The following is a 15,715-nucleotide window of genomic DNA, read 5'->3' on the forward strand; positions in this document are numbered from 1 at the left end:
CCTGCCAGCTGTCTGCTGAAAAGGCACAGGCTTGTTCCTTGGCCCTAACAATGCAATTACAGCCCTGCAGATCGCACTGTTTGTGCATTAACTACAGAGCCAAAACGAGGCGAATTGATCGTTTGACTTTTGGAGCAGCCATGTGATCTCGGCGTGCGGGTGATCCGGCATGCATCAGTGGGCAATGCTGCAGTACATGCTCGATGATGAACTTGCTTCCGACGATATCCCCTCCCAGAAATGGAGGCTCTAGAGCCTCCCCCCCGCAATCTGGATCGGTCGAGAAAGACTGTCTCCATTGCATCGGTTCCTTTGCTCTGGTTGAAATCGGAACTGGTTTTAGCGTCGGGTGCGCGTCACTCAAATATATGCACGGGGCCCCCGCAGTGAGTTGCGATCTAAACACGCCAGTCACACGGGGGCTGGACTGGATGGCCTCGTGAGGTCCCTTCCAGCCCCACTCTCCTACGATCCTAGCATTCCCGGCATAAGTATTAACCCAAGGACTTTTCATATTTTCCAAAGAAATTCTACTTGGAAGCCTTACGTTTGGAAACAGACCACAGCAACACCTGGCCTGCCAACGCCGTTTCTTGGAAAATCACGTCCCGAGCCATTTGCAGAGGTAACGCCGCCTGGACATCGTCCCAGGGGTGATCTCGGGCGAGGCGACACTTCTGGTTGCCTCCACAGTCATGTAGGGTTCAAAATGCTTGGTGTCATTATACCTTCGTCATGAAGGATGCCAGAGCATATTAGCAGAGCCACTTTTACAAAGGGAGATGCCTTACTGAGCTCAATGTGATTGACCCTTTATACCACGAAACCGTAGCCGGTGTTGAGTGCGAATAACCACGGCCCATCCTGCAGCGTCACAATCCAACGCTCTCCCTAGAGCATCCACTTCTGCCACTGCTGGAGACCGCACACTGGACTGGATGGACCAGGGTCTGGCCAGTTTGGCATTGCTTATGTCCTAACACACGAGCACAGAAGACTTTCAGCTAAAGACAGCCGGGCACGTTCTTGCTCTTGAGAAAAAAAGAGCTGCTGTTCCATCTTTCATGCCCGTGCAGAAAAGGCAGGAGCTCAATTTTTAACATTTCGCTTAGGCAACACCCGATCCTTGACCGCGAGGAACTCAACTTCTTCCTTTGGGACAAGCCGGCCGAGTGAATGGTAATGCAATTCCAAGTCTTGGCTTTGGAGATGTTCAAGCTGGTGGTCAAAGCAGTGAGTTATGACGACCAGGTTGGCTGAACTTCTGGAATGTAATTCTTCTATCGCGTCCGGGGGGGCGGGGAAAAAATCTCAGCCTACCTCTACAGCACAATTTGTGAGAATCCATACGCGTCCGGTATTTAGCCATCCTCGCCTCAAAGGTGATTTATGAGTCCTAACTATTATATTGATATTGCTTCAATTATCCTCAAAGGCTGTTCATAAAAAAAACCCAACCAAAAACGAGTTTAACTCTTGTTTAATTCATGGCTTTGCTGACGCATAAAAAGGTTCTGGAGGTTGGGGGGAGTGAAAAAGGAGACTGCCTAAAAGTGTTTGTGTAACTGGAGACTAAAGAAGCCTGTTAACATGTAGTTTAACACTCAAAAGAAACTCTGAACAGCTGAAATGCCTTATAAATAGCTCAGACCCAGAGGAAGTGCAAACGTCTGCATTGTGAATTGTAGATCTTAATTACAGACAATGGCTGGTACAGCAAGTAGCACGGAAAAAAAAAAAAGTGAAACAGTTGCACTGTTCATGGTTGGCAATAATTCTTCAGGAAAATATTTACTATCAATCAGTTATGAGAAAAGGGACTCTGCGCTCATAAAACAGCACGTTGCTTCTCATACCAGGACCATTTTGCTTCAGCATAATCTGAATTTAAACAGCTTGTTTCCTGCGGATATAATTTTGGAAATAAATAAAACAAGTCTATCAAAATCTGGAGAATGTGCGATAGGGGGAGGGCGGGGGGAGGAACTCACATTTCTGTTTTAGTCATTTGCAAAGAGATTATTAGACGGGGAGGGGGTGGGGTGGGAAGGGGACCCGAAGCAAAAAGCTTGACTTGACCTCCAAAGAGACAACCTCAAAATTAAGGTTAAAACACGCCCCCCGCCCCCCACCGATGGCTACGAAAGGAAGATCAGAACCAAGTCAAGGCCTCTGAATCTGTTTGCAATGCAGAGGTCTAAAACATTCAGGATTTCACACTGCACTTCACATACTTAAAGCGTGTTTGCGGGCAGTCAGTGATCTTCCACAACGCCCTTCTCAAATACCAGTAAGCAGTTTGTGTTATCCCCATTTCACAGATGGGAAATAGATTCATAGATGTTAGGGTTGGAAGGGACCTCAATAGATCATCTAGCACCGAAAAGCAGAGACTTGCTCAACTTCACCCACGTCAATGGATTTAACTCAGTTCCTCGCTCCCTACCACTGGCTCTTTTGACCAAATGATGACTTTAGCACCTTCCATCCCTTGGCGATTTATACCCAGTCTCTAACGAGGGAAGACTGACCACCATGAAAACACAGGCACATCAGGGTGGAGCGTGGCAGCTGCCAGACACCACCTGGTATCGCACACTGCTTCTGTCCCAGAGTTAAGCGGGTGGAAGAATATACTTTCTGATCAGAACTGCTGGGGCATATCAGGAAAGAAATGTAATTACTCATGTTGTTTCTATCCAAGAATCAGCCCTTTTAGTCTTACATCTAGAGGATTTGGTGATTTCAAAGCTCTGCCTTCTGGAGAAAAATGGCAGCTCCGTAGTTTGGCCACAATCTACAACGGCTGCGATGCCTCTCGAGTAGTGAATGCCAAGGCATTTTCATGGAGCAGGAGCTATCAGTGTGATTTAAAGGGATCCAAGACGCATGCAAGAGAGATTTCAGATGGATTCCTTCTACCGTTATCCGGGGCATCCCGCACAGACCCCCGAGTGTTTGAGTTTAAGGAGACCTTGCAGATCTGCAAATGCAAGAACAATGTTGTGTTTGAGAGTGTGCAGGCCAGCGTCTGCATAGGCTTAGGACCGAAAGAGGTGCAGATGCAGAAAGTGCCTGTACTACCACTCGACTACTTCTTCCATCATTTCTGAACACCAACGGGGAAACTGGTTAGATAAAATTACACCTCCTCGAAAGAAACCCTCATGTAAAAGCATTCAGTAGTCCTGAAGTTTGAAGTATGGTGTCATCACTGCAGAGTAAAGAATTAGGTTCTTATAGGCTGAAGAGGTTGGCCAAGCTGCAGGGTGCTACTGCGGCTTACTGAAGTATTCCTTTATCCAAGCATCTCATTATACTGTCTTGAGACTGGTATTATTTAGCTGGGTTTTAGGATCACAGGGCTGGAAGGGACCTCCCACAAGGTCATCTAGTCCAGCCTCCTGCTCAAGACAGGATCAGCCCTGACTAAACCAAGCGTCCGTCCAACCTGCTCCTGACAACCTCCAAGGATGGAGGAGGTTGCACCACTTCTCTGGGCAGTCTGCTCCAAAGCAAGGCAAACCAGGGGTGCAAACGCAGGCCTGATTTGTGCCTGGCTCCGGCAGGCAGAGAGACCTTGCCGAAACAAGTGTTGGTAGTGCAGGATTTTTTAGATTGCTAGAAAAGGAAAAAGTCCCGTCCCCTGGAAAACGGAGGTTCGAACATTGCTCTCGTACAACGCAAGGCTGAAGCTGGCCCGGCTGTACAGGTTCATACACAACAGACCTGTGTGGTGTGTTGATTGTGTAGTGCCTTGGTGTGTCATCCGGCAAGTTTCTTACTAAAGAAAGCCCTTTGAATTAGAAAGGAGCCAGGGAGGACGAGGATCTGGCAGGCCCAGGACGGACAGTGAGAGCCAAATCTAATCAAGTCCAACTGACGAGAACAGTAGCAGACAAGATGTCTCATTCCTACCCATTAAAGGAAACAATAATGCAGCCAAGGATCCCGTGGACTTTCCTGCGTGGTCTCTGGCAGAAGAGCCAACTAAACCAAGACCTACGCGACACCCAGATCAGCTCCGTTGCGGAGAGGGGCAGAAACGGGCCCACCTTGGCACATGGGGAACTGAGCTCAGCAGCAGAAAGCTAGTGGTATAGGATGCTGAATGGTGATGAGACACCACATTTGCAGGGCCAGAAGCATCCCTGGACTCGACGACATGCCAGGGTTTGGAGGGTTTCCCCCGCCCCCGTTTGTTTGCTTTTTAAACAGCGCACTCCTCTAATAAGGGATGGAGCGCACACCAACGGCGCTGCCTGGCCGGGAGATCCTGGCTCGTGGAACATGGCACAAACAATAGAGGCAGATGCTCACTTGGCTGGGTTTCAATGAGCCTCATTAAAATCAACACCCTGTCCTTGGAGCTGAGGTTCAAGCTAGCTTCTGCCTCCTTCACCCAAATGCCACTAACTCCTGGGAACAGCATCCATCCGCAGCGGCAGACTAGGAGCAGCGGCGTGGAGGGAAAGCGTATCCCGTGTTGTTCTGTGGGGCTAAGATGTAAGGAAGTTGCACACAGACCTACGCCCACTTTGGACACACGTCCTCTGCAGAAGTCACCACCGCCTTTGTGGCTGGCAGAGGACACAGCCCAACCAGGTACTTGGAAGGAGGGTAGTAAGAGATGGTGTAGGGGACACCTCCATCCCAAAACACCCATGCACCCAATTCAACGAAACAAAGGTAAATGTCGCGCCCTCCTCTCTCCACGCACGCTGGGAAGCGTTCGGATTTCAAACGTGTCTAAAACAACCTGGCTTGCTCTCTGTTCATTTTGCTGTATCCAAGTACCTCCATGTTTCAATATGGTAGAGCTTCAGAGGACAAATTCCTGCCAAAAGGCAGGGATGAGGCCAAGATGCATGCAAAAAAAAAAAATCACCAAAACTTGGGGGTGGTTTAAGATTAGCATGCATCCCCCTCCAAGAGAGCCAGAGCACTTCACTGTCCAAGATGCTGCCAGCCTGTCTTACGTGAGGGCTGGCTGTGAGCTAGGTACTGCAGAAAACCCGTCACGGAGAAGATCTTGTGATAGACCCAGGCGTGACACTGTGTGGTTACAGGGTGACATCTCGACACTACACTGCAGAATACTCTAAGATGTTATTTAACTTCAGCTGCTCTCTCCAATTTAGGAAGAAGAGGAATGACTAGCATGGCTGATTGCAACCAAAGGTGGCACAGACTATACCTATCTGAGATGCTTTCAGGGCCAATGGCTTCAATTCTAGAACTGGAGTTCCCAAACTGTGGTATGCATACCCCTGGGGGTACGCAAGACATCTCTGGGGGGTACGTGGGAGAAACTGTGTAACAGCAGATTTAATTTTCATTATAATACTGGTCATTTAAGGGGTTAAAATACAAAATGCATGCTGGTAGGGGTATGTGGGCAGCTGGTACATCTGGAAAGGGGTATGCAATAAGAACAAGTTGGGAACCTCTGTTCTAGAGGATGCAGGAGCCCCTCTACCTGCAAGCCCAGCTGAAATGACAATGTCAGACACTGTCCAAGGTCGGAAACTGAATGCAGCGGGGCTGTGATGTCAAGGTTAGCCACGGTGCCCAAGCCAGGCTCCTGCTCAGCAGCTGCAAAACAAGTCATTCTCTTTTGAAACGTGATCGAGTCAACAAGAGACTAAATGGCGAAGCTGACACGTGCCTGGGACTCGGTGCTGACACTGCTCCGCCGCACTAAGGGGGGTGACGGTAACGCTAGAAGTGCGGTCCTTTGAATGAGATAACAATCCCTTCTATCTTTTGCAAATGGACGTCTCAAGAGAAGTTGAAAATCCTGGTACAAATGGAAGAGACTGAAGTAAAGGAGCTTAGGCACCTCCCTGCCAACAGTTCTCCTCTCCTTGTAATTGCACTGTCCAAGTTTGAGTCACCTATCAATCACGGTGGCTGAAACCCAGCCCGTGCAGGGGGCTAGCCCACAGCCTACCAACTCCTTCACCCTGTGTTAAGCGCTTCCCAGGCTGTGCTGGTGGCTCCACTCTGGGTATCCAGCTAGCTGGGTTTTGAAGTGCTTTGATACACTGTGAAAGGTTCTGAGCAAACCCATTTGTTTTATAGCTGGATGGGCAGAGTGTCGGGAACACGCGAGTCAGTCTTAACAGGAAGCAATTACCCAGGGTGGGGAAATGTATCCAGAAGAACGCCCTTTATAAGCCAATGCAAAACACATGTTCTAGAGATGCAGTCCTTATACCCAAGAGATACAGGCTTCTGTCTCTGGGGTCAGAGATCAACCCTATTTCAACAACATGAAAGGTGTCTCGCAGTCTAGGGCGCCTGCCTTGCAGCTTGTCAGCAACCCGTTGAAAATATTTATTAGGAGAGATTTGCTTTTCTGGCTTCCCCATAGACAGGCACCAAGCAGAATCCGAAGTCTGATTGCACATGCTGGCTGCTCTAGTCTGCTCACGAGCAGCTTTGTGACACCAGGATACAAACCTGCGATACACAAAGGGCATTTTACTGAGGGCTGCACTGGTATGTTGTCAAGGAGGGTTCCACCTACTCGGTAAAAGAAAAAAAATGTGTCTGACTTCAGATGTCAGTACGCGATACTTTATCTCTTGAGCTGAGAGACCAGTCTGGCTGCTTGAATTGAAGAGCAGCACTTAATGCTGGGATATGTAGTTTCCATGGACTGCACCTCTAACCCAGGATGACTGCAAGCTGAACGATGGCAGGCTGTAGGCCCACAAGCTGCTCAGCGAGTCACCTGCGTGCAGTGCCAGTCGTGCAACAGGCCCATTTACTAATGGAAAATAAAAAGGGGCCACAACATCCAGCTTTGCACCGGTGACGCCCAGGCTGAAAAAACAACAGCTGAGAGCTGGTTCAAAGGTGGATCCTGCACAGATCGCTCCAAGCTGAAAAAGGAAGCGAAAGGAGAAGATCCAAGGAATAAGCAGTGAGAAGAGGGGGTAGGTTTTATAGCGGTCGTGTTGTGGTGACAGAGGAGCAACAAAATGCCAGCTGGTTCCAGTAACAGATGGCTGCATGCACTGATCTGTCCTGCATGCCTACTTCCAACCTCCTTCCAATGGAAACATGAAGCTTATGCAAGGCTAAACATGTCCTTTACACAGGCCTTTTTATGCATATGGTATCATGGCTGGAATGTTTTCCGCTTGCGCGCACAAGCCCTCATGGAGCTGGCTTCTTTTATTCTAGTTATATTTAGGTTTAGGAAAAAGCTGGTGGTTATTGACATTTCAGCTCTTCCCAGTCCTATGGGCGCATCTAGTACACCTCGTCCCACTCCCACCGCCGTGTTGGGTTTCATTGTTAATCGGGTTTGTCTTGCGGTGCCGGGCATCAGAAAGCCCCGCATGCAAAGAGCCTCCATCCGGCACGTGCAGGTGTAACTCTGGGTAGTGACCGGCAGAGGGTGCTGGAGACAGTCATTCGATGGGAAGAAAACCCACCCCACCCCCAAACCCTCCTCTGGGAAGGACTTGCTGTTCCTACACATGCAGCCACCCTGTGGACAGGGGAAACCGGGGACCCAAACTCCCACTCTCCAAGCGGAAGCACAGCACCCCAAAAGGTAGGGGATAGGCCTTCCATGCAGGCCAGGAAGGCGGCCCAAAGCATCTGCTGTTCGAAATATGTTTGTCATACCCCATTCTTCCAGGATAACCTCTCCCTGCTTAACAGCGAACAAGGTGCTCACAAAAAAGACACCGAAATAGAGCCGCCCGATCACTTACTTTGGCCACGCAGTTTTCCGTCTTCATCGCGGTGCTTCCTAGACACACGGTTTCCTGGTTTAAGCACAGTCTGGCACAGCTGTTGTAGGTCTGCGGAAAGACGACAACGGTTCTCAACAGAGCAGCACAGCTTTGCTTTGCGGGCATCACATTTTTGGTGCAAGATACCCTCACAGCCCTCTGAAGCCACCCTGCTGTATTTCTGAATCGCTCTTCTCCTTAAAGAGGGGAGGTGAAGTGTGAAGGCCCGTACAAACAAGTGTGCACTGTTCATCTGTACAGGGTGTGCGTGCACATGTGTGTACGTAACATTATGCTACCCTCCGTGCATGGATATATTGTATTTTTATTTATTTGTTTTTTAAATAGAAGGGGAAAATATTGCAAACCATATGGCAATTTCAAGGTTTACCAGGAAAAAAGGGGAAGAGGGAAAGGAGACAAATTAGTTTTGTATTCTTTTTTCTTGCTTGTTTAGGAGTATGAAGACAAAGGGCAGAGGGAGGTGCTCTTTTCCTGAAGCCTCTACGGATTCTTGTAATTAAATATCTGGGGGAAAAAGGCCCATTACAAAAGCAGACCTGATAAGCTGCAGACTGTACCTCCAGTCTCCCAGCGTCTGGGTGCTGTCCTTTTGGATCAGACGTCCTCTGGGCACGGGACATCTCTTCCTACCTCTCCAGACAACGGGAGACACCTCAGCCTCGGGAGACACATCAGGGATGTGCTCTCCCCTCCTTTGTAAAGCCCTCTGAGATCACACCATGACAGGAAAGTAGGGCTGGAAGAGACCCCGCAAGGTCATCCAGTCCAAACCTCTGCTCACGGCAGGATTGTCCCTAATAAACCATCCCAGTCAAGTGTCTGTCCAACCTGCACTTGAAAACTTGCAAGGACGGAGAGTCCACTACTTCTCTAGGTGCCTGGCTCCAATGCTCGACCACCCTTGGAGCCAGAAAGTTCCTCCTCATCTCCAACCTGAATTCCCCCTGCTGCAGCTTGAGGCTGTTTCTCCAAGTCCTGTCCCCTACGGTCAAGAGAGAAAAGCCCATCTCCATCCTCTCTACAATCACCCTGCGGTATCTGAAGACTGTTAACACATCCCCCCGCACTCTTCTCTTCTCCAGACTAAATGAATAAGATAATGCATGGAAAGTGCAATGGACGGAATAATTAAGAAGGCTCATGCTGCAGTTTGATGGGTTTTGCTATTTAAGCTCAGACATCCTAAACCAGACGGGTCTCTAAGGCTCCTCTACATGTGCAGGTAAAGGCACGATGTGGTCTAATGCATGGTTGTGCCTCCTGCCAGGACACACGTGCATGGCAGGAGGCGTGGTTGGGGGACTGCGCATTATATCTCATTGCGCCTTATGCTGGTGCAGGGGGAGCCTGATCCCACCAGCAAGAAGCAAGGGCCTGCAGCTGGGGGCCCCACGCACCCCAGTTGAGGGGCACCCCAGGCACCCCCAGACCCGGAGCATCGCTGCTGCAATGATCTCCATGTCCCGGGGGTGCAGGAAACCCCTGGGCCCAGAAACTGGTGCCCCCAGGGTTTCTCACGCCCCTGGTAAGGGGAGCTGCCCCTGCATCGATCCTCCAGCCCGGAGGGGCCTCCTACACCCTGGAGCTCTATGGATTAGGGCGGCCATGATTCTGGGGGTCCCAGGGTTTTCAGCAGCCCTGGACCTCGGGGATGACAGATGCCTCAGTCCCTTAGGCTCAGGGTTTTTATGCTGGGCATGGTTCCCCCCTCCGGCGCTGAGCCCGGCAGCTGATGGGACTCCCAGTTGCAGGGGAGACCCTGCTGCACATGCAAATCGGAGCTAGATAGCAACCAGCTATAAACTCAGTACACATTTCCAAGGTCTAACTTTACAGGTGATGGGAGCTTTTTATCATGCGATAGCTACCTTGCATATGTAGCTAGTCTCCAGGTAGCTGCACAATTAACCAGTTAATTGGGCAACACCTGTAAGACGTAGAGGGGGCCTAACAAAGATCTTTTCTTCCCAAGCCCTTGTCTGCCCAAGCTTGGTTTGATAACACTCAGTCTACCAGTAACAGGATGGCTGTGGCATCCAGAAGCTGCAGCTATGAATCAGGACCCTGTTGCATTAAGTGGAGAACAAACAGGGAACAAGAGCTCAGGATCCAAGTACAGGACAGCAGAGCGATGGGAAGAGCACAAGGAAACAACATCAGCGCACCAGGTGCTGAGCTATCGCTGACGGCATCGCAGCAAAAGGAATATTGGAGAAGTTTATGGGGAATCTCCTTCCCAAATCAAGGGGCAGCAAAGGAGAATGGGATGATGTAGCAGGGGCTGGTCCTGCTTTGAGCAGGGGCTGGACTACATGCGACCTCCCCACCCTCACTGCCTGGGGTTCTGTGAGAAAGCAGGAAAGGGGCTTGTCTCCAGATGTTAGAAATAGGTGACAAGAACTGCTGAGCCTCTCGATAGTGGACCAGAGAATAAAGAGGGAGCAATGAACTGCCTTTATGGAAAGGCAATTTTTTCTGATGCCTTACAAAGAAATGTGCTGGTAAACCAAAGAAGGCAGGCTGCACACTGCACAGGTCTCTGTAAGACACACGGAGGGGGCAGCGGATGGGAGGGGACACGCAGGGGCACTCAACTCACCCAGGGGCTGCAAGGTCTTCCTTCCAAAGCATCAGTTTATTCATTCGGCCCCAAACTTGCAAGACACCATGACACACACAGTCCACAGGCTGCAAGGGCCCAGAGGCCTTGGTGTGTCCTCCCAAGCCGGGCACCAGAGCCAACCTCCCTTGTGCTGGTTCTTCCCTTCCAGCCACCCCAAGCTGAACCGGCTCGGCCCCCCTCACGAGTCCGACGCTCAGTCCAGGTGCAGACTGACGGCCCACAGCTCGGTGCGTAAACCTTCCCACCCCGTATGGTACCCGTCCACTACTCTTCTCAGGACTTCCTAACCGGGAAAGCAACAAGCGCCGACAAGACTGCAGGACGCTCTGGCTCACGCCGACATCCCTCCAAGCCAGACCGCCGAGACCTGGCGGGAGAGGGTGGGCAGCAGGCGGCACCTGGCAATTTCCAACGCTGGATCCCAAAGGAGACGGTGAAAGACAGGAGTGCGCGAATCCTCTCAAACAGCCCTGTGTCACGTGGGTCAGCACAACGGGTCTAGACTCAAGCTGGGATTAGGTCTCAAGCATAAAGGAGCTTGACGGCCTCCACCTCCCCGAGGAAATTTGCTGACACCATAAAACCATCCGTTTGCTACGCCAAGCGCTTCCTACTCGGGGGACAGATGAGAACCAAGTGTTATGAATTATGCTGGAGACGCGCACTGACCTAGCTGGTAAGGGGAGGTATGGACACCGCCTGCCTGCACTGCGCTCCAGACTATGCGACTCAAACCTCATCCAAATTGGATTCAGCCCGTAATTTGAGGAGAAAACCCTTGAGAAGTTGATTCCTTCTCACTCCTCAAGACACCTGCATCTCTGCTTCCCTGCCCATGAGCTGGGGATAGAGCTACCTGCCGTGCAAATCTAGTTGGAGGATCAGCCTTTGCACGGCGATTCGAAAATATCATGTGCTATGTCAGTGCTTAATCATCAGCCACCTAGTTCTTCCTCCACACTTTGTCTTGCCACGAAAACGGTGAAAGGAGCTGAAACTTAAAAGGAACGTGAAAAATGCTTGAGTCTCGAGTAACTAAGAAGAGCGGCGAATCCCGGTGAAGATTTATACATGCCCTACCGCAAGCTCAGGAAGGTCTCATGCTAGAACTTAAAGGGTGAAGCAAGCTCTCTTCTAAATTAAAACAGAAGTTGAAGTTATTCAGTCACAGGCATGCATGCTAACAGGTTACAACGAATATCGGGCGGATGTATTCCTTCCTTCCGCGAGTCTCCAGTTCCGAGATCTGTTTTTTGCCTGAAAAGCTGGATCCTATCTCAAACTGAGCTTTAGTGCTACAGCTCGTATGGCTGCCCGGGAGACTAAATGCTGACCCCAAGTCTGGGAAGAGGAAAAACTTTTCAGATCGCCTTAAAAATGGACCCCTCTAAAGTTCTTATCTCGTCTGAAGGCGGCCAAGTTTTTCCTCGCCCTCCGTCGAGATAACAGGTTTCCGTGCCATAGGAAGCACTTTGAAACGGTAGCCTGGTTCGACGCCAGAGGCAGATAGCTTTGCGTTGGAGTGCTTTAATATGTTTTTATATCGCATATAAAGCATGCAAACATAAACCAGTTTGTTGAAAACTACCTTCTTTGTGGAAGCCGGCTGTAATTCTGAACAAGTTTTCAATTTTTGCACTGCTGCTAGGGTAAAACATTTTAAAGAGTTTAATTTTTACAGTGGCTTCAATGACACGGGATTATCTAACAAAGTAATGGCTAATCAATAGAGGGTTTAGTTGTCAGGTGAAACATATAACACACTAAAAGGGATTGATTGCCCGACTCCTCCTTATTTACTAGGAGGTATATATTTAAAATGACACAAACTTGTTACCAACTGCATTCCTTTAACCTTGCAAAAGCCGTTTGAGAAGAGTGTTAAGCAGCCCTATAGCAAAACAAGGTCTAATGAAAAAAAAACCCCCTACAACTATATGGCAGCCCCAAATCATGTCAGGAGCAGGGGAGACCACAAAGCCGCATCCGTTCTCAGCCAACGGCTTAAAATGCCACAAGATGCTAGACTGTAGTTCACTAAACATCGAGTTTTTAGCTGAATCTGTTCCACAAGTATTTTAAGTTGGGTTTTTTCCAGTGCTTATGTGGCTCGGTCCGATAGACTGTCTATTTAAAGAGAGAGCCCATGACCCCGAGCTCCTTGGGCTCACACTTCCCCCCCCTTGAAATGATGGGGAATGAAGGCGGCGAGCCCGGCTGAAGCACCGAACCCAAAGTGGAATTGCGTTTATATGGATTTCAACTTGCGGAAAAGCCATTTCTTCGGCCATTAATTCAGAGAATCCCCAAGTCCTTGAACAAAACTCCTCTTTTTAATAGACACTGCAACCCAGGAGCTCAATAAGATTTTTTTCCCCACTAGTTAATAATTACATGATTTATCAGAGAAAGATAACACTAATAAAAACACAGCAAAAAGACAGAGCCCATAGCCTTCCTCCAAGTCATTTTCAGGGAGCAGATTATTAAACTGCTTCTTTTCGAACAAGGGCTTTTGTAGCTAAGCACAAATTGCCAAACGGTAAGAAAAAAAAAGAAAAAAAGAAAAAAAAAAAGAAAAAGTTATTAGGCTCCGAAGGATTCAGCAGAACCGGGAAGATATATAAACAAATCACTCCCGCAGATTTGGAAAGATCGCTTTCATCTCGCTCGCGGAGTCTTGGGAGACCTGCATTAATTACCCTTAAAGGTCTTGCACACGGACTACGGAAAAGAAACACGCTTTATTTATTTATTTCAAACGAGGTGCTGCTTCGGAAAGTATTAAATAATGTCTACAAATGGAAAAGCATCTTTATAAATGGGTAATTAAAAAACCGGAGACTAAAATTAAGTCAAGCTGCAAAGCATTACCCAGAAGCCACCGTGATGAATATACATACGTAGCTATAGATATTTACATTTTTTAAGATTAAAACGTGGCTCTCCGCAGCTTAGTGGGCTTCCAGGGCTGGGGGCAAAGGGGGTCTCTGCGGGAAGGTTGTAAGGCAAAATTCACACTCGCCAAACCCAAAAGCTGAAGTGCTGACGGGACCGTCCCAAAAGCGCAGTTTGTCATATTGCAATTACACCTTCCAACTGCGAACGGCAGAGTCCTTAATATTGCCACTAGAGGGAAGAAGTGTCTCAACACATGGCAATGGTGGATGGGGAGTGGGTTTCCTTGAGCAATTACCATAACAAAGCTCCCTTGGCTGTGTGTACCTTCTAATTACTCAGTACAATTAAAATGACTAACTTAAAACAAACAGCAAAACCCCCTTCCCAACCTGCCTGTTATTTGAGCTGGCATTAAATCTCAATTTTTTCCCCCCTCCCTCTTCATCCATCAAAGCAGGAAAAAAGGGGGGGTGGGGGTGTCACCATGCCACCACAGGGCTATTCAGCAAAGTCAAAAGCATTTTAAAAAAAAAGAAAAGAAAAAAGAAAAGACAAGAAAACAAAGAGCAAGGAAAACTGGATCTCTTGTAAAAAAAAAAAAAAAAAAAAAAGAAAGAAAAGAAAAAAAGAAATGTCGTGGTATTTAGCCATCTGGTAGCTGCTTGAAAACAAATTGCCCTCAAAAGAGCAAAATACAGTATGTCTCCTCGCAGTTCACTGGCTTATGAATCAGACTTGTTTTTTTCAATGTAGACACGCTAATGTCAGACTTCGGGGCTGCTGGGGCTCGAGCGCCAAGCCGGGCCGGGCCCAGCCGGAGCCGATCGAGTTACTCTGGAGCTGGGCGGGCGATTTGCAGCCTCGCTGGGGCGACGGGCGCTCAGAAACCCTCTGGACTTTCAATTATTTATTTTTGGCAGTGACTGGCGGGTCCGCAAAGGTTTAAATCTTCCGTTTCACGAGGCTCGCGACTAAGGGAAGATGGCAGCCGAGCGATTTTTCTTGCCATTGACAATTTGTGACACTTCTCCAGCAGCGCGCAAGGTGTTGAAAACCTGGCAGCTGTTACCTCCTGGGATGCAACTCCTTTTTTATCCTCCCCTGACAGTTTAACTCAATGGGTCAGCACCTTTAAAGACGGCAAAGTATCACTGGAGTGGATGGAGGCTTGAATTACGGCGCCCTCCCTAATCAATGTAAACCCTCACTGCAGGTGAAACTCTTCATCTATAGAGGTGCACAGGGGAGGAAAATGTAATGCCCTGAGCCAGATGGTTTTCATCTTGTTTTTTAAAGAAGAAAAGAACAAGCTAACAAGGGGACAGCCACTTTGTTAGCTTCTTGGCCTCTCTCATGGCTTCGGATCCGCAGGGTGCCAGCCGCACAAGGGGAAAGAATACAGAAAAACATAAACACTTAAAGAAATATAACTGGGGGGTCGACAACATGCTGCTTTCAAAGAGGCGAGAGCCCTGCTTGGGGCTTTATTTATCACGGCCCACGTTCTTCAGATGGTAAGTGGACACGAGCACAAAAGGCAGGGGGAGTAAGACAAGGCTGGCAATTTACTCAATTACCCAGGAATGCAGAAATGCAGCCAGGCTGACAGATCCCATTAGCACGGATGCTGAAAGGACCCAGTGGCTTCTGTGCCACGAGGCCCCGTTTTCGGCGGGACTCGGACGCCGGCGCCTCCCTAATGCTCTGGATAAACGCTGGCGGCACGTTAAAGAAATGGATCCGTTTTAATTCGGTTTGGGGAGGGAGGAACTCCCCCTCCCCCGCCCCCTTTTTTAAACAGCCTATTAAGTATTTATTACTTTAATGAGGCTTTGCACCTAACTTCTTCCCAGCACACGTTATTAAGAGGGAGAAATGCATTAAGCAGGGCAATTCAAAAGGGCCCCGATTCGCGGCTCGGGAAGAGGAACATTGGAACTGCAAACCTCTCTTCTGGATTAAGGGATGCGCCTGCAAACAGGCCTTCAAAACTTCCCTTTGTGACGCGCGTCGGAGGGTCGTTTGGAGAGGGATGAAACGTGCCCGAGCGGAGACTACCAGTAAAATGTCTGATTGCCACTGCCCTCCGTCTTCCCCTGCCTGGTCCTTTTGTCTGTCTTCCCGTGTTGCGGTTTGTCTTGCACGTCAAGCTCTTCCGGGCAGACTGGTGCCTATCCTGTCTTCAAAACGGGCCCTACGGCAGGCTGCAGGCGCTATATTTGCTTTCAAATGTCATCCTAAATCTCAACAGCAGTCAAATTCAGTGCCGAAATGCTGAAGCGGGGCAGCGGCGGGGGGGTCCGTGCCGAGGATTTTCCCCTGCCTTCTACCTGGCAGCGCGGCAGGAAGACGGCGGAGGCCGAAGTCTGGTTTGCGGCACGACATGCATTACAGCAATCCTGCTGCCATCAGC

General features: G+C 49.2%; 1 protein-coding gene across 15 annotated transcripts in view; it reads right to left on the minus strand.

Annotated features, from left to right (window-relative positions):
• The window catches only part of LOC102382623 (F-box/WD repeat-containing protein 1A-like), an 85,955-nt gene that overhangs the window by 8,460 nt on the left and 61,780 nt on the right, over positions 1 to 15,715 (minus strand). For 7 of the 15 annotated variants that reach the window (XM_025201234.1, XM_025201233.1, XM_025201231.1 and 4 more), the window contains 2 exons: positions 7,734 to 7,823; positions 6,486 to 6,890 (listed from right to left, as the gene is read on the minus strand). In XM_025201234.1, the coding sequence (XP_025057019.1) occupies positions 6,636 to 6,890; positions 7,734 to 7,823 (345 nt within the window). In that variant the 3' untranslated portion in view covers positions 6,486 to 6,635. Of the gene's footprint in view, positions 1 to 1,083; positions 1,904 to 5,634; positions 6,466 to 6,485; positions 6,891 to 7,085; positions 7,191 to 7,733; positions 7,824 to 15,715 lie in introns of those variants that run through there. The other 8 variants (XR_323537.2, XM_025201239.1, XM_025201241.1 and 5 more) reach the window with 4 other exon arrangements.

The sequence above is a fragment of the Alligator sinensis genome, unplaced genomic scaffold (genome assembly GCF_000455745.1).
Source record: "Alligator sinensis unplaced genomic scaffold, ASM45574v1 scaffold61_1, whole genome shotgun sequence".
NCBI classification, from domain to species: Eukaryota; Metazoa; Chordata; order Crocodylia; family Alligatoridae; genus Alligator; species Alligator sinensis.